The sequence below is a fragment of the Chiloscyllium plagiosum genome, unplaced genomic scaffold (assembly GCF_037043375.1).
Source record: "Chiloscyllium plagiosum isolate Xiang-an unplaced genomic scaffold, Cpla_swu_hap1 HiC_scaffold_1, whole genome shotgun sequence".
Lineage (NCBI taxonomy): Eukaryota > Metazoa > Chordata > Chondrichthyes > Orectolobiformes > Hemiscylliidae > Chiloscyllium > Chiloscyllium plagiosum.
Genome location: NW_028270139.1, coordinates 18,266,488 through 18,289,255, shown reverse-complemented (window position 1 = coordinate 18,289,255; position 22,768 = coordinate 18,266,488). Strand labels below are relative to the sequence as shown.

Here is a 22,768-nt window from a genome sequence, read left to right as displayed (position 1 = left end):
CATCAACACAGAGGGTATTTCACTGATATCATTTTCCTCCAAGGACACCCTTCATTTCCACCCTCTGTGATGCTGAGAGGCTGATAGCTTAGGCAGCTGGATGTAGATGAAATGAGGAAATGACAGCAAACCTTTGAATGTGAAAGTGAGGCTGAGGATGAGAAAGTTGACTGGGAGAACCATCAAAGAGAGTACGACTGAGCAATACACCATAGAGCTTGAGAGATCGGAGATAATTAGATTGAAGTCCACTGTAGTGGCAGTAAACAATTGCATAAAAGTTAAAAATACATAAAAATAAGTTCCGTGTATATAAAAAAACCACCTGATTTGGCTGGGAAGTAACTGCATGATCTTGATTGTCTGTGGGAACCATTCTTTTAAGTAATTAACACAGACCTACCTGGGGTTGTTTCAACTTCTTTTCTGCACAATGGAGTGTCTGGAAAAGCACTGAAAGTACTACAAAATGGTGATACAGCAAGTAACCAAAATAGCTTGCGGCAGCATGATGGCGCCGTGGTTAGCACTGCTGCCTCATAGCGCCAGGGACCGGGTTCAATTCCAGCCTCGGGCGATTGTGTGGAGGTTGCACATTCTCCCCGTATCTGTGTGGGTTTCCTCCGGGTGCTCTGGTTTCCTCCCACAGACCAAAGAAATGCAGGTTAGGCGGATTGGCCAGGCTAAGTTGCCCATAGTATCCAGAGATCTGCACATTAGGTGAGATAGCCATGGGAAATATAGAGTGACACGGATGTGGTTGGTCTGGGTGGGATACTCCTTTTTTTTTGGAGGCTTGGAGTGGGCTGAATGGTCTGCTTTCACACTGTAGACATTCTATATTAATATCAGGGACTTCTTCTCACTCATTAAACTTTGTCTCACTTTTTGGAATTTCCACCAGGACTGAAGTTTGTGAGATCAGTGCCATTGAATCTGACATAAAGTCCACATACATAAGTGCCTGCCATTCAAAGTCCCCAGTATGATGACAAGGCAGTGATACTCATTAGTTTGCATATATATAAAGTAGTTTAAGCTAATAAGTTTGCCTAATAGTTTATGTATATATTAATTAGATTAAGCCAATAAATTTGCAATATATTGAAGCTCACGTGTCTTTAATTGTTTTGATCAGACTTTAAAGAACCCATTAGGTACTTCCAGCTTAGCAATATACCCACTACAAGGATGAATGAGCCGAGTTTGGATTAATTGTCTAAGATTCTGATGGTAATATGACCAATCACCCCTGTTTGTTCCAAAAGACATTATTTTGCAGCCTTTGATCTTTCGTGTTGACGAATAAATGTCTCATTATCTATGTGCTATCTTTGGACAATCCTTGTTTAAAATATCTACACACACAATCTTTTAATGACAATTAAGAACAAAGTTTGTCAGTGAATATGTGCACCAGCCTGCTAATGAGGATAAGGCCAGTGACTCTTAAGGCAGTTAAGCCTCTAATGACAGATGGTTGGTTGAGACAGATCCTGAGGAATCTCTGTATGATGTTTCCATTGTTAGTCACCCTTCAATGTTTGAGTGTTTGTGGTTGCTAAGTTGCCCAGAAATGCATTCTTACAGTATTGAACCTGTGAGAAATTTGCACCGCAATTGTTAGAAAACGAATGTGTAATGAGAGGAACTGCTCATTATACGTCTCCCACTGTTTAATGGCAGAGCTGTCCCTTGAAATGCTGATAAATAGAAAGACCCTTTCCCTGCAGAAAGATGTGGAATCATGGCTGATTCTGTACTCTCACTCTTAAGATGGATAGAAGTGCGGAATGATATGTATGCAGGCCAGACCGAAGCATGTTTTCTGCATGTTGTGTCTAGTCTTGGTGATTTCCATACTTAAGAGCAATATAGTCATTAGTGTCAAGGATGTCTGATGTTTGAGGATATCTGCAGCTATAGAGCGAACTATTATAGGGGTCTGAGTAACTCCAGCAACAGAGGGATTTGTAGCAGAATCTGACAAAAAGTCCAGCAAGGTTGATCTCAACATCAGGAGCAACTTGATGCATCTTTTTGCTGAGCAGCAAGATACCAACAATGACATTTTTTGCTTTGTTAATTGCCTTATTAATGGCCCAACATGCCTCATTCATATTTTGCGTCTTATCTTACCAAAATGTCAAACAAGCAAGACGTCGAGAAATCTCAATATGGAAGTCAGAGTAGATACTGGTGACATCAGTTTCCTACTGGCTGAAAACCGCCTCCATGTTGCTCAGGTCCAATTAACATCTGGGAACATGATCCAAGGGCTCCAGCCGAATGCACCCCTCATTCATTGACATTGGCACCTTGCAATTGCTATCTGTTCACTACCAGAGTGGTTAGTGCTGATGGAGGAGGGAAATGAGGTGTCCCGATTGAGTAGGACGTGTAGAGGGTAGGAGGGTTAGTAGCACAGAGGATATTTGGTCATGCTACTGTGATAATGTGAGTTGTCGTCCATGAGCCATGTGATATTTGTGTGAGCAGTGGTTGAGTTAGATTGTGTTGGAAACGCAAGTTGGAAAAGTGATCAGTTAATAAGGACTGCCATTGTCCCCTCCAATGCCTTCCATTGCTGCCTCTGAAGCGGCTGGCTTTACTAGCATCACACTCCATAGTGCAAGGGGCAGGATCCGAGCCTGAAGCATTTGACGTAGTGAGCAGCTGAAGGGTGCCAGAGGTATGGAAGGCAGAAGGTCCAACAGTGTCTAACACCAATATTTCCTCTTAGCTGCATGGCTGTGCGCCCACAGCACTGCTTCATTTGTCCATACATGGCGATCAGGGCGAATCCCGCCCCTCCAATCACCACCAGGACAGAACCCCACTGGTCCTCACCTACCACCCCACCAACCTCCAGATACATCGTATCATCCTTCATCATTTCCGCCACCTCCAAACAGACCCCACTACCAAGGATATATTTCCCTCCCCTCCCCTATCAGGGTTCCGGAAAGACCACTCCCTCCGCGACTCCCTCGTCAGGTCCACACCCCCCACCAACCCAACCTCCACTCCCGGCACCTTCCCCTGCAACTGCAAGAAATGCAAAACTTGCGCCCACACCTCCCCCCTCACTTCCCTCCAAGGCCCCAAGGGATCCTTCCATATCTGTCACAAATTCACTTGCACCTCCACACACATCACTTACTGCATCCGCTCCACCCGATGTGGCCTCCTCTACATTGGGGAGACAGGCCGCCTACTTGCGGAACGTTTCAGAGAACACCTCTGGGACACCTACACCAACCAATCCAACCGCCCTGTGGCTGAACACTTTAACTCCCCCTCCCACTCTGCCAAGGACATGCAGGTCCTTGGCCTCCTCCATCGCCAGACTATGGCAACACGACGCCTGGAGGAAGAGCGCCTCATCTTCCGCCTAGGAACCTTCCAAGCACACGGGATGAATGCAGATTTCTCCAACTTCCTCATTTCCCCTCCCCCCATCTTTATCGCTGTACTAACCCTCGGACTCAGCACCGCCTTCTTGACCTGCAATCTTCTTCCCGACCTTTCCGCCCACACCCCCTCTCTGGTCTATCAGCCTCACCTTAACCTCCTTCCACCTATCGCATTCCCAACACCCCTCCCCCAAGTCCCTCCTCCCTACCTTTTATCTTAGCCTGCTTGGCACACCCTCCTCATTCCTGAAGAAAGGCTTATGCCAGAAACGTCGATTCTTGTGCTACTTGAATGCTGCCTGACCTGCTGCGCTTTTCCAGCAATACGTTTTTCAGATCTGGTCACAGTATTGACTTCCAGTTCTGGAAGTCACTGCCGTGCACAGACAATGCGTAGAAGTCTACACACAAGAAAATAAAACGAGTAGAGCAATAGCTAGCACTTCTGCCTCTCTGGCTGCACCGTTGCAAGGGACAGTTGACCAAGAGCTAAGTTGTATCACTTAAAAAGGTGAAAAGCAGGTTTCCAAAAAAAAATTTTCACTACAAATGGGAAAAATCAGCCCTCTGTACAGGGTTGGATGACTGAAATATCTCTCAATGTAAACTCACGTGCTGAGTTAAGGGAGCTCAATGCAAACTACCCTTAGCAAATTGCAGATTTAAGGTTTTAAGTCCTCAACAAAATTATCAGTTTTCCCTTCTTGTGTCAGTAGACAGCGTTTTGAATGAGTGATTGTTTAAAATCAAATCATTGGCTGGTTGTAGTAACTTGTAGGGAAGAATGGATTAATATGTAGTACAAAATAGGCCAGAGGATCAATCATATGCTTTGTTGCTGCCGTATAAATGGTTTTGTGTCAGTGAGGCTGTTTTTACTATCAGTGTGTAGATGAAGACAGATTGGGTGCAGTGAAGTGTGACTGACACAGTCGAACCTGATGGTAGAATTTAAACATTCCTCTGATAATTACATCATCTCAGACAATATTTTTAACACCCAGTCTCTTGTCTCACATTAAATTATTCTGTACTTGCTTGACTTATATGGTATGATAAGTTATGCAGTTAATTTTCTGTCTTCACTTGCATGCACTGAACAATTACTTCACTATGACTCCCTCCACCGCATCTCCTCCACTTCCCGCTCCTCCGCCCTTGAGCCCCGCCCCTCCAACCGCCACCAGGACAGAACCCCACTGGTCCTCACCTACCACCCCACCAATCTCCATGTACAGCGCATCATCCGCCGTCACTTCCGCCACCTCCAAACAGACCCCAGCACCAAGGATATATTTCCCTCCCCTCCCCTATCAGCTTTCCGTAGAGACCACTCCCTCCGCGACTCCCTTGTCAGATCCACACCCCCCACCGACCCAACCTCCACTCCCGGCACCTTCCCTTGCAACCGCAGGAGGTGCAACACTTGCGCCCACACCTCCCCCCTCACTTCTCTCCAAGGCCCCAAAGGAAACTTCCATATCCGCCACAGATTCACCTGCACCTCCACCCACATCATCTACTGCATCCGCTGCAGCCGGTGTGGCCTCCTCTATATTGGGGAAACAGGCCGCCTACTTGTGGAGCGATTCAGAGAGCACCTCTGGGCCACCCGGACGAACCAACCCAACCAACCTGTAGCACAGCATTTCAACTCCCCCTCCCACTCCACCGAGGATATGCAAGTCATTGGACTCATCCACCGCCAAACCACAACAACCCGACGGTCGGAGGAGGAGCGTCTTATCTTCCGACTGGGAACCCTCCAACCGCAGGGGATGAACTTGGACTTCACCAGTTTCTTCATCCCCCCTCCCCCCACCTTGTCTCAGCCGGATCCCTCCAGCCCGGCACCGCCTTCCTGACCTGCAGTCTTCTTCTTGACCTCTCCGCCTCCATCCTAGTCCGACCTATCACCCTCACCTTGACCTCTTTCCACCTATCACATTTCCAACGCCCCTCCTCCAAGTCCCTCCTCCCTACCTTTTATCTTCTGCTGAACACTCTCTGCTCATTCCTGAAGAAGGGCCTGTGCCCGAAACGTCGAATCTCCTGTTCCCTGGATGCTGCCTGACCTGCTGTGCTGTTCCAGCAATAAAGTTTCAACTTTGATCTCCAGCATCTGCAGACCTCACTTTCTCCTTTTGGTTCATAACCCCCAAGATGTTTTCTAATCAACCTGTTCAGACATTTTATGACACATCTGCGACACGTGGGACTTGAACCTGGGCTTCTGGGTCCAGAGGTAATGATATTACCACTGTACCATAAGGGCCTCTTCAATGACCCCAATTCCAGGGTCAAATTAGGTTCAATCACCTAGCAGTGATTTTACTTGACGTAGTCAATTAATAGTCAAATGAAATGTTCAGTATTAAATGAAGGATTTTGAGTGAACTCTTGAAGCAGGAGGACAATAGATGGTTTTAAGAGAGCGCTGTGGCACAGTGGTGGTATCGCTAACTCTAGGCCAGAAGATCTGGGTTCACGTCCGACCTGCCCCCAGACATTGTAACTTGTCTGAACAGGCAGATTAACAAATATCTAGAAGGCTCTCCAGCATGGAAGGAACTGCAACCAGCCATTGCAGATAAGAGACAATGAGCTGGAGGTATCTTCCCAGCAGCTTTAAAAATATTGAAATAAAATATTGGCTACAGCTGCCAGCCCCCATTGAGGAGGTGGAATATTGTGGTGTATAGCGGCACCTGGAATCAAGTAGATGAAAGGGCCTTGAACTCTACTAATGTAACAGTAGGCTGACACCAAAATTCTGACCTTCACAGGCTGACTGGAAAATTTCAATTGGGCTTTCATAATTAGGCATTATTAAACCTGTGGATTTCATTTTTGGGGTATCTACTACTGATAGCCCTTCTAATGTAACGTGGAAGTGGAGAGAAAGGTGCTGGTGGAGGGGCTGGATGGTATTAGCAAACTGATATTTTAGGCAACAGTGTAAACTTAAGTGGATGCCTACCATATCATCTGAAATTTAAGTCCTGTCGGTTCACACTTTAGTAGGTTTTTGACGTTGAATGCAGCCAATGGAAGAAAGTATACTGAATCCTTATCAGCTGTACTGATTTCATTGAAAAGCACTTTGAGTACTTTTAATAGGAAAATTCAGGTGACTTATGTTAGTTATAATTGCCACAACCTCACTCTGCATTGTAATAATTTTGGTCAATCTGTTTTATTATCAAATTAAACGTGACTCGTGAGGGCAAGGCAAACTGCACTGATGACCTTTTCTGAATGGTATACCATGAATTCTTTTTAAGTTTGTTACATTTTTGTTGTATGGCCAAGCATTCAAAGAGTTGACTGTTTTAACATTTAAGCAAGTAAAGTTGTCCCAGTTGAATCTAAGCGCATTACTGACTGTTTGCAGCTGCATTGTATGTTTACTGTTTACTATATTTGGTATCACTTGTCATCTTTAATTTGTGCTTAGTTACATTCTCCAAGGCTTTAACAATGCCATATTTCCTACTGACAAACAGATGATGTCTGAAAAACATTGTTATTCATCATGCTGTGATAAAAATGCTAATCTTATGTGGAAACCATTCAAAATCACTTTAGAAATATGGAAGGTTGTAAATAGTTCATGAGGTAAAATTAATGTAGATTGAAGGTCACCAAAGTAAGTTTACTGCTGTGATGGCAGCAATTGATATGATTAATACTAATCAAACCCAGTGGTACAGTAGAATTAATCCATCTCCCACTAGCCAGTAAAATAATTGACAGCTCAAACTATGACTGCACAGATAACTATCTCTTATTGCACAGTATTTTGTGCTTTAGATTAGTACTTTCAATATATTGCTACTTAAATAATTCAATCTATTGAGAATATCAAGTTTTGCTTTCTTGCTGATAACAATTTTGCGGTGGTTTTGATTTTATTTTTGTTTTATAGATGGTGCTTTTTTTTTCCTTATTCAAAAGTAATCAGCTATGTTTGAGGATATTGTCAGTCTTCCCAAGAGTTCTGTCCATAGCACCTGTTTCAGGCCCAGCATGATCTGTGTTTTCTGAGAGAAAGCATAGACCTCATTCTGGACTGAGTGAAGGCTCCAGGAAGGAAGGAAAGAAAGAAAGGTAATTGATTCCCTTGGGATTAATTACCAAAACAAAGTTGTCCCTGTGCTCCCCACAGGGAATGAAAATAAATATTTTATCCATTTCCTTTAGTTCAATTTCAGTGTTATAATTCCCCTCAGAGCAACATGTAGTCATTCTGAGACTTGCTTCTTTATGATTAAACCAAATATCTGGCTGCTAATGAGAGTAATTTTAACCCTTTGACCCCATACGCTGTCAACTACCAATACAGAATAGGGGTTGAACTTAAGAATATCTTCACAGTAGGAGCTTGAAACTAGTACTGCTGTCTTTATACTGTACGAAAGAACCTGACCATAAAATGTCAGATTTTAATGTTATTTAATATGGTTCAAGATCTTGTTTGAAATCAGTATTTTAGTTTAGCAGTTGGAACTGAACTTAACAGTTAAATAAAACTATCTTAAGTCATCTTTTTATTTTCTTACAGCCTGTGGCGAAACTCTTCAAGAGTCAACTGGTAATTTCTCATCCCCAGGATTTCCTAATGGATACCCTTCATACACACATTGTGTTTGGAGAATCTCAGTTACACCTGGTGAAAAGGTAATATATTTTTGAATAGCCTCTGGTATTCTATCTCTACAGAATTACCATAGATGCTGTCTACCCTACTCCATATTAAAATCCTCACTTGGAGTTCACTTAATCAATTTAATGGCAAGAATATTATGCTGGTGGATGTACTGTAGTAACTGTTTTGCCACATGATGCAAACAGTTATTGTTGTGTTTGTGATCTCAGGCATGTACACACTTTGTGGGTTACCACTTACCTAGCACCTTTGTCATTGTGAAATGTCTCATGACAGTTAATATCCCTGTAATTTTTTGTTGCCTTTATTGGCAAACACAAAGTAGTTGCTGCCTTCAGGTAATCTTGACACATTTCATATTATACGACGTCAGAGCTTCCATCCTTTGTCTTATCATGTACCAGTCGTGACAGCAAGTTATGAAAAAATCAGCTATTAATTTGATCAAATACCAAGTGTGCATTTATTGGCTACTTAAGGGCCTCAACTGGAACCTAACTTTGCACTGTACATCGACCGAAAGATCATTAGAGTTCAGTATAGATGGCTAGTCTGAAAGTTCCCACATAACTTTATGACCTTTCCTCTTCCATCTGCAAACTGACCCAGAAGACAAATTAATTGAAGAATGCGATCAAGTCATATACATTGAGCATTAGTATAATTCTTATAGGGGCTCTTGTGGCATTGTGGTACTGTCCCTATCTCTGATCCACCTGCTCCAGAGATGTGCAATAACATTCTGATTGGGTTGATTATAGCAATATATTTAGCAGCAGAATGGTCCTTGCCATTCAGTACACTGCTCAATATACTGTGCCTAATTTTTAGAGGCAGTGGATAGTCACCTAAAGCAGCTGTTAGGACCCTCGAGCGTGTAACTTAATCCTGCAGCGGGTGATATGTTAGAATATCTGGAACAATTGTTTATGCTGCATGGAGCAAGTCTGCGGAGCTGTGCTCTAAATTTTTCAGCAGCTAATGCCGTCACCCAAATAAGCTAAGGTTTTATAAAAAGTAAATGTTTTGTTGTATTCTTATTGCGTCAGGATCTGGATCTCTTTCCTGACTCCAGAGTCATTATGACTGGGATTCCATCACCAATTACCCCATCTCATTTCTGCTTCTTGAAACTTCCTCCTGTAATCCATTATTGCTACTAAGGCAAGCAACATGACATTCTACATTTTAATAGTGCTAATTCCAGGTGGAGGCATGGACTGAAACTGTGCATGAATGATTTATCACCCGCCCCCACCCCCCCACCGCCAGTGGCTTTCGCTCAGTCAAGCGCACAAATTAATCAGTTTGAATCATAGGATCTGTATGTTTAAGGTGCAATATTTATCTTATCAAGATATTTACTTTAATGATTACAAAATTATATCCTATGTTATGAACATTTGCTGAAAGACTTACCACATTGAGGTTGAGTTGGTATGTAACCAATACATGGATAATGTGCTAGTTGTAGACTCAGTGCTTTGACCTTCCTCTTCTTTTAGTTTTGTCCTGAAAAACTATTTTCTGGGAGTTTTTATTGTTTAATTGCTGACTGTGTTAGCACTTGGCAGGTGTAGGACGGAATTTTCGTGGAAGAGGTAGGGACATTGAACTGAGAAACTTCCTAACTTAGCAGGCACATCTCTTTTAAAAATTCCTCTACCTTCAACATGTTCACTCTGGTAATCCAGTGGGTGTGGATTCAGGCCCAATGCTGTTTATAGCAGGCTCAAAGGATGATAGAGGTGGTCAAATGGCTAATGTGCCACTTCCATTCAGTGGGACATTGAGCCAGGTGTAATAGTGAATATCAGGTCTTCAAACACACCCTCTCCTTCCATTTCATATGACATTATTGAACCTCAACACCATGCTTCTCCATACACTCCATTGTTTTCGATTGCCACCCACTCACTCTCTCCAGTATGACAAACCCAGGATGTCTTTCAAATAGACATTGTCATTCTGACATTTTTCATACTGGAAGAAAAACATCCTCATTCATTTACAAAGAAACAATATCCTGAAGTGGCAATGCTGTTATAAAAACAAACAAGCACTTATTCCACATCAAAGACAAATAATCCATTGACTTATCTCTTCAATTATCAGACAAAATGTAGTCACATCCATTTGCTAAGGAAGTGATTTTTGATGCTTTTGAAATTCAGCCAAGCATTCATAGCGTATGACAGCAGATATTGGAAAATGTTAAAAGAAAATGGAATCTGAAAGGGGAACTGATAAACCAGAATTTTTTTCCTAAACTGTTCCAGGTGTTCTATCAATCAAACAAGTTCAAGAGCTTTATATGGGAAAGAAATATTCAAATCATTTAAATCACTTTTTAATGACACTGGAGTTCTCAAACACTTTTTTTTCTTCTGTTTTGAATATGTAGTTGTGCTTTCCCTTTTTCTTCAGTTGAAAATGACGGTAATCATTTGAATGCTTGCACAATTCTAATCAATGTAATGATCAACTTACCTTTTTCAGGGCAGAGTCCTGCAATCAGTCACTGCAGTGAAAATGCATCTAACTTAGAATACTGCATAGATGATTAGATTAGATTACATTACATTACAGTGTGGAAACAGTCCCTTCGGCCCAACAAGTCCACACCGAGCCGCCGAAGTGCAACCCACCCATACCCCTACCCCTACATCTACATTTTACCCCTTACCTAACACTACAGGCAATTTAGCATGGCCAATTCACCTGACCTGCACATCTTTGGACTGTGGGAGGAAACTGGAGCACCCGGAGGAAACCCACGCAGACACGGGGAGAATGTGCAAACTCCACACAGTTGCCTGGGTCGGGAATTGAACCCGGGTCTCTGGTGCTGTGAGGCAGCAGTGCTAACCACTGTGCCACCGTGCCGCCCATCTATTGGAACTGATTTTTTAGGGAACAAAGATTGTTTTAGTGTTAATGCATTATTTTTTGAGAAAAAATATTCATTCTATTGACATATCAGAATGATGATAAATACTGAAAGAGTTCCAGTTTATTTTTGAACTCTAGATCATACATGCAGTCAGACTACTTAAGACCAAAGCTCTGTCTGAGAGATTATGAGCTTAACTTTTGATCAGGACTGTGTTGTAAAGCATTTTACATCTGCTGCCCAGTTCATCAGTGCTGAGTAGTTCCTCTGTTGTATGGGGAGACTGCCAGGTGAAATCTGGAAACCCCTCCAGGTGGTTGGGCCATCCCATTTGGTCCACACAAATTCCCTGCCTGGTCTGCGCAGCAGTGGCACTGCCTGTTCTTGTCACTCTCCTATCCTGACTGGCCCTGGTGTCCCCAGGTTCCATTTACTTGGTTGAGAAGACAGCATCCTACCACGGTGTCCTGTTCTTCGAAGTGCAGTCCCAGTCGTTGCCAGTGCTGCCCAGTGGCACTGCTAGACCTTCTGACCTTCCAACATTTAGATCAACCATCACTCCCTGGGGTGAACAGTTCCTTATAGGAACGGTAGCCAGTTATCTGCCTGCGCCACCCCCCCCCCCCCCCCTGTAAAATGTGGTGTGTGGCCCTCAAATGAATGAGGTGGGTTCTTCTGAATTTCTGGATTGTTGCTGGGATTGCACAAAATCAAACTCAGCCCGTTGTGCGCAGAGTGATTTTTTTTCAGCCTAATGATTTGCCTTGGAACTGGGATAAGTACTAATTTGAATGAATCAGAAAGACATGTCAGATACTGCAAGAAAAAGTGCTTGCTTAACAGGGCTACAACTTGAAATTGCTTTATCAATAGGCTTGAAGTAAATAAGAATATCTAAAGACGGTGTCTTAAATTACGTAACGCTTTGGGGCAAAGACCATGGATTAACACTTACAAACCAAAATATGATTACATTTTTGGCCTTTCCTGATGCTGTTGGGTAAGTTTATTGTAGTAACATGATGCTGGTTTTGTCACTGCTCTCCTATTAGATTTCAGAGAGGGAAAAACCAAGCTCAGTTACAAAAAAAAAATGCCATGATATTGATGTTCACCACAGGGACCACTCATTCTACCAACTGGAAAATAAATAATGACATCAAGAGCTTAATATCAATGTGTGCATGGATAAAGATCTGCATTGTTTTACATTTCCACATCATCTTACTTGCCAAACATTGCCAGTGTTGTAAGCTCAGCCCTTTATTCACAAAAAATTGCCAAGACAAAAATATGAAAGTACTATGCATAATGATTTCAAGATAAAGCAAACTTTGGATTAGGATGGTAAATGTTAAGCTGATTCACTTGGATACCTCCTATAATTCTCTTCTCCTGCAACCTTCCCCAAATGACTTGCCTTCAAATAACTTAAAGGCTTCTCATGCAGTCAGTAATGAAATGGATACCCTCCACTGCCATCTGACAGAAGAATTCCCTTTGCACTGCATACACATTCTATCTCCAGAGTTGATTGTCTTTCAGATTGATCATCAGTCCCCCCCTTTCTTCTTTGCCTTAGCCTCCAAGTTTGGCTTAATTAGGATAGTGAAACTACAACTTTCAATGTTCCGAAGACTCAAGAATTTTATAAAATTTTTCAGATGAATGTTGTGAAAAAGAGAACATAAATAGCCTGGAACAGTTAACTTGCCACCTGGACATACTATTAATTGTCCGTTTTAGGCACACAGCAATTTTTAACACCATTGATCGGTCCTTTTCGACAACTGACCCACAATGCTAATTTAATGCTCGAGCAACATGTTGAAAATCCAGTCCAACATTTGTTTTGGTTGAAAAATTGTCACTTTTGATTAAGTGCTACTTTGAAGACAAGGACAGTAATTCCTGTTGTGTGGAAAACCTTCAAGATATGCATCTGGCAAGATTTTACATTATCCTATACAAACGCAGGAGAACATCGCAAACTTTGTTATTTTTGTTGTGACCTTTTGAGGCTAAAATAATAATACTGTAATTCACTGCAGCTTTCCAATTAAATAGTCTGAAGTTTGTACATACAATGCCCTTCTTCAAAAGACAGTTTAAGAATAAGCCAAGCAAGTACTCTCCACTCAGTTTAACTTTAATTGGGAAAGTCTGAGAAGCAATAACTTGGGACAAAATTAATCCTCACATGGACAAATGTGGAGTTATTTAAGGAGAGTCAGAAAAGATTTTTTTAAAATGGGAAAAATGATGTCTAACTAACTTTCTGGAGTTTTTTGAAGAAGCATCAGAGCAATGTTTTTTGATGTGGTGTACATAGACTTCCTGAAGCTATTTGATACAGTGTTGCACAACAACTTGCAAGCAAACTTAGACCTGATGGAGTGAAAGGGACAGTAGTTACATGGTTGTGGAGTGCACTGAAATATAATGAGTATAGTATAAGATTTCAAAAGGCTATAGTTTAATTCGTGAACGAATAGGTGGCAGGTGGAGTTCTGTTTGGAGAAGTGAGAAGTGATAGATTTTTGGTATGAAGAACATGGGAAGACTGTATAAATTAAAGTGTAGAAGTTTAAAGAAGGTATAGAAACAGAGGGACCTGAGTGGGTTTGTGCATATCGTTAAAGATGACAGGACAGATTGATAGAGCAGTTAATAAAACCTATTATATCTTAGGTTCATTTATTGGGATGTTCAGTATAAGAGCAATGTTAAACTTGTATAAGACACTAGTTGTTCTTAGTTGGAGTGTTGCAACTATTTCTGGACACCACACTTTAGGAAAGATGTGAAGATATTGGAAAGAGTGCAGAAGAGATTTATGAGAGTAGATTCAGGGTTGAGTAATCTCAGTTATGAAGATAGATTTGATAAGCTAAGAGAGTTGCCCTTGCAGGAAAGAAGGCTAAGATCTCAGAAGAGATCTTATTGAAATGTTCTCAATCATGAGAGTCCTGGATAGAGTAAATAGAAAATGTTCTCACTTGTGAAAAGATGGAGAAGGAGAGGACATAGGCTTAAAGTAATTGATAAAAGAAACCGTATTGGTATGAGGAACAGCTTTTTCATGCAGTGAGAGCTGAGGCTCTGGAATGCACTGCTTGTCAGTGTGGTGGAGGCAAGTTCATTAATGCCCTTCAAAAATACTTCATTTCTTTTCAAATAACCATCTATGTGCAGGGTTATGGGGCAACACCACTCCGGGAAATGGTCATTTGGAGAATTGGCACCAAAGAGACACTATGCACTGAATGACTGTTTCCTGTACCGTAACAATTCTGTGATTAGCATGTCAACCTAATTAGAGTTCCTGGGAATGTTGTTCATGAGCCAGAAATTATCCATATTGCATTGGATCTCCTCAATGACCAATTTAAAAGATCCTAGATTTTCTCTTCACTGTTGACATCTTGCTGACACTGATCTCTATCCATTTATGAATGAGCACTTAATTTCGCAAAATGTAAAATCTTAAAAATATATGTGCAGACACAAGGTTTAGGTGATCTTGTCTTCCTCTTGGGCAGTCCCTCAGGATTGAGGATGGTTTGTTTCTATTCTAATTCGGTGAGAAAATAAGATATCCAACATGAAGTTTAATTTCTCCAGTTTACAAATTTGGAAGGTAGATTATTATGATTCTGTTCATTTCTGTTCCAGATTGTCTTGAATTTTACAACCATGGATCTCTTCAAGAGTCGCCTGTGCTGGTATGACTACATAGAAGTACGAGATGGCTATTGGAGAAAGGCACCACTTCTTGGTATTGAATTTTGTCCAGTTAGGACATTTAGCTGTGCCATAAATTTTTGAGGTTTTAACAGCAACCTTTTATTACTTCTGAAAATGATAAGATGTCCCTTTCCTTCTCCCACTCTCCCCCCCCCCCCCCCACCCCACTGCCCCTCTACCCCACCCCACCTAGAAGAAAAGAAGATTGCAGAAATGTTTTAAAAAAATTAAATATTTTCCACTCCCTAATCATTCCTGAAATTTTGATAACGCTGGCATTTGCTGTCTATCATCTTTTATTCTGAAATGCAGATGCTTGTTGTGATTACTTACAAACCTTGTGACTTTGCAGGGTGGTTAAGGACTGGATTTTTTTCAATGACAGAGAGCTTCCTCCTCATTGTGAGAATGGTGGATGAGCATCAAAGTCAAAAGTTCTGCCAGCACATGACACATCCATAGGGATGGGTCACATTTCACTTAGCTGTGTTTCATAGAGATAGTTGTCTCCATAATGAGCAACTCCATCATGTGATTTGATGACCTAGTTGATGAAATGGGGCATGCAGAGATTAGACTAGGTAGGATAATGTGGATTTATTTAAATAGTCAGTACCCTTTTGGAGAGGTAAGGATGTGGTCTTTGGATGTGGTCCTGGGAAACATTTTCAAGAGGTTAGGCACCTTTTGGAGAACTCAGATATTTTTTTGATATGGTTTAAAATAGGCATAAAAATGGGCTAAATCCTTTGGAACTGTCAAAAGAAATTGTTGCAAGTGTCATGAAAAACTGTGAAACTGTTATAGATTTTAAGGACCTTTACCTTTATTTCATCTCAGCATGTGACCTGAGGTCTGCCCATGGAAATACTTAGGTGAGTTGGTATGGTAGATGCAAGACAAAAGGGTTGAATTGGTGAGAAAGTGTCAGCACCAGTTGGCTCTAAGATGGAATAGGGTCTAGTGTGGAGTGGCACAGGTTGGCATGGAGGTTTATGAGAGGTTATAGGGTGAGTGAGGCATAGGTCAGCAGGATTGTGGAGCCAGTAAATATCCTGACTTTGTACTCCTTACCCAGGTGTGAGAGTCTTGGGAATGATGTTAACTTGTGCCTTCCTTGCACGCTTTCCCACCCCCTTTCACTGGATGGTAATAGTACCTAAGACTGATTAAAATTGGATAATTAGACTAAATAACTATGCAGGTAGCCAAGATTCATTCTTTGGTTTTGTTTTGTTAGAAATATCATCAGCCATTTCCATTCCCTAACTGGTCTTACTTCTCAGGAACTTCTGATAGTTCTTTTCATCATCCTGCATGGACATGTTATGGCACACCTTTGGGAAAAATGAAACTTTAACCCAGAGGTAGGGGCGATACCATTATGATACAAAACCTGTACCTAAATTTATGACCACCGGTGAATCCTTCATTTACACCCACCAGCTGAATACAAATAAACAGTTACTCATACAATTAAATAATTCTGGGTAATGCCCTTCTCATTAATATAACTGCATTTAAGAGCATGTAATCACACCATTAAAGATCTTCAGGATTATTTAATGGGAATAAAGAACTGTTTGAAACTTTCTTCTTTATGAACCTATTTTACACATAGACTAAGTGTATTTTTATGGGCATGAACTCAATCTCTTTTTTTCCCATTATAATCATTTGTTGCATGTTCCTTGATGTTTTTATTCAATTACCTTTTTAATATTGATATTATGATCTGCAATAATTGTAGGATGTTTTATTATCTATTTTCAAATGCTCAAACAAGAAGTTTTTTTCCCCAATGTGTTATCTCCACAGATACCCTCATTAAAAGTGACATTTCCTATAAATGTTAGTAATTTTTAAGTAAAAAGACCTCTGATGTCACTGAGAGCATTGTCAAAAAATTATTAGTACAGAAGAAGGGATATTGTTGAAACACTTTGAAAATTCAGCAAGGAGATCTTAAGATGTTGATTACCCTGGTAATTTTACCAGCACAAAGTAAAATAGATTCAAAAACCAACAGAACTGGACAAGAAAAACACCCAAAAATTGTTAAATGAATCAGTTATTGTTTTTACAATTTCCTCCAGGAAGACCAGTGTAATAAAATTTTAAGAATTAGTCACATCTCTGGGGAGAGATCACCAGCAAGAATAATGTTGACAAGAAAGAACACAATGATGCATAAAACAACCAGTAGCGTGATCTACATTGAAATTACATACCCATGTGCTTATGTCTATTGTTGATTTAATTGTTTTATAAATGTAATTTTAATTTGGTTTAATGTTGTATTGATTGTTTTATCTGAATATTTCTAAATCCAGGCAGGTATTGCGGTGATAAACTACCTGAAGTTCTGACTTCCAGTGACAGCAGAATGTGGATAGAATTCCGTAGCAGCAGTAACTGGGTAGGAAAAGGTTTTGCAGCAGTGTATGAAGGTAGACATTCAATTATATCGCTGGTTATTATTCATTTAAATGCTAAGCCATTAGTTTAAAAGTAATTGTTTATGTCTAAAATTTATGTAAAAATACTTTCAGGAGTTTCTCCTCTCACTTAGTCAGCCAGCTGTTTGCTGTGTGAGGAATCTTTCTGTTTGCAAATCAGCAACAGTGATTGTAATTCAAAATAACAATGTTCATGGAGCATTTTGGAGTGTCCTGAGGTCATGATAAGCCTAAAACGCTATAGTTGAACTTGTGACAGTTATGCCCTGGGATGTTCCAAAAGCCTTCACAATCAGATAGCATGACTGCCATTATGTTGACAAATGCAACAGTAATTTTAAAGCAATTTCCCACCAATTCTAAATTATTAACAGACCTGCTCATGGATTAATGTTGCTCAGAATGCTAGAAGAACTCCCTGCTCTTTTTCAGATTGTGTCATTGAAGTCTTTCACACCAACCTAATCAATGGCACCTCCACCAATGCTTCTGTATTTATTAGATTGGTGCTTAAATCTTCTCGTAGTTCCCAACCACTTCTGTTTTGATTGGCTGCTGATGTGACATGTGTTGCTCATTAAAGGATGGGCAGTTACCATTTAGTGTTGTCCTGTGCTATAAACCTCTTCTCTGAATGTGAATGGTGTGCTTTTATTGCTACCTTGGACTCCTGGAGTCAATGGTGTTAGGAAATGTTCTTATTGCAAGAGAAGCACAACAAGGAATTCGCAGCATTTGAGATTTCTATTGCAATTTCAAAACTAATTCTGTTCTCTGATTCTAACATATGATAGGAGCATTGGTCTGGGGTTGTGGAGAGATGGTGCTTGGAGTGGAGTTGGCATAGTTGGCCGTTCAGTTCCAAACAAAGAGTTTAGTGGCCACAAATATACCAGTAGGTGGGTCAGAATCCCCGCTTTGATCTTGCACACTTCCAGCTTTTGTAGGGGAGCATTTTGAATTGTGCAGGAAACCCCTGTGAGCCGGTAGGCTCAATATTTAAATATTCAAACAAATGTGGCGTTAGGTCAGGATTTTGGCGATAATTGCCAGTGTGTGGGTTTCTACTGTATGGAATTTGCCAGGAGTCAACAAGATGAGACCATAACTTTGAGTAATTGATAAATAAAATTGACTGGAAAAACCTTTGTAACTATTGCGTGGCTACTCGCCTGACGTGTGAAAGACAAATCATCATTGTAGTTGTCTGGGAATCTGATCTCAGTGCTTTGACCATGGGCTCTACGTCCCTGCTGCCAGCCATCCCTATAATGTGGGAGTTAGATATTCTTTCATCAACCTGTTCAGATGTTATGACACACCTTTGGAAAAGGTGGGACTTAAACTCAGGCCCAACTAGCCCAGACTAGGGACACTATTACTGTACTGAAAGATACGCTGGTACAGAATAGACTTTTGTTGAGGAACAGGTTGAGAAACCACAACAGCAGCAACATATCGAAATACACCAACAACACCAGAAGTAGCAATAACGCCAAATATTGGTTTGTTTCTCTGTAACAATGTACTTGTCACAAAACTGGTCCCTTTTTCTAAAAGCTGTTCCTTTTATCAAGGATACTACATCCTTGTTTGTTTTTTCAGAGGGATCATAAAACCTTCCTGGCTCCGAGGTGACTAGTTTGGTACAGAGATGAAAAAGGATGTTGAAAGGCCTTTTGTTTATACGTAAACAGATGACTTTTCAGGCTAAAGTGGTCATGTTTTAGAAGTTACCTGCATAATGGAAAGGGAGTGGTTAGCTCTCTAGCTGAACAGTTCAGTCCAGAACTAGCTAGGAGTTCAGCTGTGTGGAAACAGGCTGCGAAACTCTCTCTTCCTTCTGCCCTTCTAATTTCAACCTGCAAGCATTTGTTCCATTTTCACTTTTTTTTAAAGGAGTTTGCTTATTGGGACTGTTATGTATATTCGGAACAGCATAATTAAGTCTAGTTTGGATAGACTGAGTTCTGCAGGAGTTCTTTACTTTGTTCTTTGTGTTTCATTGCATTATTTTGTGAATAAATTTTTGTCTGCTTTAAAATCTGATAGTCAACCCAGCTAACGTACTCCAGGTAATTTTCACTGTAAACTTACTGAAACAAATTGCAAAATTATGGTCTGGGCTGTCTGTTTAAGAATGTTTTGAGTGGTCTGGCCTAGTCCATAACTTACTGTTCTCCAGATTAGTAGCACTGGGCACAGAACTCCAGCTTGAAGAAAGCAATAACCTCAAATCAGGATGTGCAGGCAGAGGTTCAGTATCCTCAGTTTGGAGAAACAATGATGCAAGAGACTAAGTGTCTCATTGCATCTGCAGCCTCCTGGCAAAGGACATCTTTCAAGAAGACCAGATGGACTTGAGTTGCTAATGGCAGTCAAGGTTAAAAATGCCCTGAATTCAGTTGTATACCAGGAATCTGCCAGTGAATCTCCTGGATCTCTCAATTTGCTGCCACAAATGTATCGCCCAAATGAGTGATGCTGTGTTTTTCAGGTCTACATATTATACCCAATTGACACTAACGAGTGACTCACATCAGAAGTGCTCCCACATCATTGCAGTGGATGGATTCATGCAATTAAGGAATCATTGACTGCACACATGTGGCAATTATGGTACCCTCAGCAAGCCTAGATTCATTTTTTTGGAAAACGTTCCACTCCCTCAGTATGCAGTTGAATGTGGCTACAGAAGGATTATTTTGCATGTCTGTGCAAAATTATCCAGAAGTCGCAACGCCAGGTCCAACAGTTTTATTTAAAATCAAAAGCTTTCTGAGCGCTGCTCCTTCGTCTAGTGAAGTGGAATGAGGAACAGGGACAGAATACATAAGCTAAGAGATAATGGCAAGATAATTCCAGGTAATTAAGAGTATCAACAGATAAATGCAAATAGTGTGAACAGAGTGTCGACAGGTTGAGTAACAAGTCTTTCCAGGTAATCAAGAGTGTCAGCAGATTAATACAAACAGTGTGAATGAAGTGTCGACAGTTCAATAACAAGTGAAGGGATGACCTAAGAACTGATTAATTAAGGCAGAGAGATAATCACAAATAATCAAAAGTAAGGTGGTGCTAGAGACAAACCAATTGGCTGGAATAACATGACTAGATATCAGTTACATGATGAGAATCTAACACTAGAAACAATTAATCAAAAACTGTACAAACTAAAGCAGAGAGATAATAAGTAATTAAGATAATGTGTCAAAACAGGATAGTTAGGAACATTTTACACAGAACAATATGGTGGGGTATACGTAGTGTGATGTGAACCCAAAATGACGATTGAGGCCGTCCTCATGAGTGCAAAACTTAGCAATCAGTTTCCACTTGGCAATTCTGCATTGTTGTGTACGTTGAAGGCTGCCTTGGTGAATGTTTGCCTGAAGATCAGAGGCTGAACGTCCTTTACCACTGGAGTGCTCCTCAACTGGGAGGGAACATCCCTGTCTGGTGGTTGCTGCACAGTGTACATCTCAGTGTCTGCATGGTCTCACCAATATACCATGCTCTTGGGGCATCCCTTCTTGCACTGTGAGGAGGACAAAGTTGGCTTAGTCGCATGAGTACGTATTGTGTACATGGTGGGTAGTGTTCTTAATTATTCGATTCATAGGTCAACCCTTCACTTGGTATTCAACGGTAAACATCTTATTCACACCATTTGTATATCTGCTGACACTTTGATTACCTGCAAAGATCTTTTATTCTATGTCGACGCTCTACTGTCACTATTTGTACTTAAATGTTGATACTCTTAATTACCAGGAATTATCTTGCCATTATCTCTCAGACTATATATTCAGTGCATGTGAGCTTCTCTGCACTTCACCTGATGAAGGCGCAACACATTGAAAGCTTATGATTTTAAATAACCTGGTGTTGTGTGACTTCTGACTTTGTCCACCCCAGTCCAACAGTGGCATCTCCACACCAAAATTATCCAGGTGGTGACTGTAATTCTTTAATAATCCACAAGTCACATCGCTTAAAGATATTACTTCTCCATATTAGATAGCCCCCAAAGGATGAATTAATAACCTGTAGGAAAATCCTACCAATGATGCAGGTCAAAGATACAACAAAAGTGACACGGGTAATAAATGAACAAATTGTCAGCTGTTGAAGATACAATTTAGGGATGCCTGGACAGATTTAGATGTGAGCTTCAATACACACCAAGTATTTTCAGGATAAACTTCTGTTCCAACCCCAACATAAGTCATTCCCTCATTTCAAAAGCCAAGGATTGTATTTGAATATTTCTCTCTTCTTCCAGCCCGATCACCAGATTTCCAACTTACTGTTGGTAATTGCCCAAGTTTCAAGTGGGTCTGTTGTAATAAAAGTCCAATGATAGGGACTCTTGTAGTGCAATAGTAGTGTCCGTACATCCAAGCCAGAAGACTCATTTTTAAGTCCCACCTACTCTAAAGATGTGCCAACAGTTTGATTTACAAAAATTGAAAATTCAATGCAAAAATCCTGTGGCACAGTAACAGAAGCCTGTAGTTTGGAAGTTGAATGCAATAAGTGCTACCAATAGCTTGATTTCATTACTGATGATTCACTGCTGAGTTGAGAACTTCATGATAAGATAACTGATGTCAGTGTGGCCAGATTAATCCTTGCCTTTGACTTCCTATCGTAACCCAATTACTCTCTTTAATACTAAATATTGTGAGTTGCTTAGAATTGGGGGATGGGTTTCTGGTCCAAATAATAAGTTGTTATGGAAATTCTTCTGCTGAAATGAGTTTCCAGGGCTTCAAGCAACTGGAATTGGCTCCTTAGCAACACAACGCAACCATAGCAACGCGGAATAACAAACAGCTGTCAATTTCTCACCATGAGGAAAGTTGTTCTTAATGATGAGAATGAGGCCCTGAGATTGGGAAGGAGTGGATGGATTGCTGATATCAGACACTAGCATCAAGGAGTTCAAAATTAATCATTAGACAATCTAATTACAATGAAAAACAAACCTGAAACTTAATGCTTGTATTGAATTCAAAATATTACTTGCCTGACATGAGAAAAAAATGCTCAGTAGTTAGAGAACATTTCCTACCTTTGCTAAGCCCCAAAATGTTTTCATTCATTCATGAGATGATGACATCACTGGTGGCTAGTTTCCTGCCTGTTTGTCCAATGTAGTGTGTGTTACAGTTCTTGCAAGGTATTTTGTAAATGACATTAGCTTTGCTTGTTGTCTGTATAGGGTCTTTCAAGTTCATTAGCTGCTGTTTTAGTGTGTTAGTGGGTTTGTGGGCTACCATGATGCCAAGGGGTTTGAGTAGTCTGGCAGTCATTTCTGAGACATCTTTGATGTAGGGGAGAGTGGCTAGGGTTTCTGGACATGTTTTGTCTGCTTGTTTGAGTTTGTTGCTGAGAAATCGGCGGACTGTGTTCATTGGTACCCGTTCTTTTTGAATACACTGTATCGGTGATTTTCCTCTGCTCTTCGTAGTTCCTCTGTGCTGCAGGGTGTTGTGGCTCATTGAAATAAAGTTTTAATGCAGCTTTATTTGTGGGTGTTGAGATGATTGCTTCTGTAGTTCAATATTTGATGCATATG

General features: G+C 40.8%; 1 protein-coding gene across 4 annotated transcripts in view; it reads left to right on the top strand.

Moving 5' to 3' along the window:
• tll1 (tolloid-like 1) overlaps positions 1-22,768 on the top strand; it is a 345,702-nt gene that overhangs the window by 221,955 nt on the left and 100,979 nt on the right. For all 4 annotated transcript variants that reach the window (XM_087978135.1, XM_043698500.2, XM_087978181.1 and 1 more), the window contains 3 exons: positions 7,981-8,096; positions 14,654-14,756; positions 17,059-17,175. In XM_087978135.1, coding sequence (XP_087834261.1) covers positions 7,981-8,096; positions 14,654-14,756; positions 17,059-17,175 — 336 coding nt within the window. The remainder of the gene's footprint in view (positions 1-7,980; positions 8,097-14,653; positions 14,757-17,058; positions 17,176-22,768) is intronic.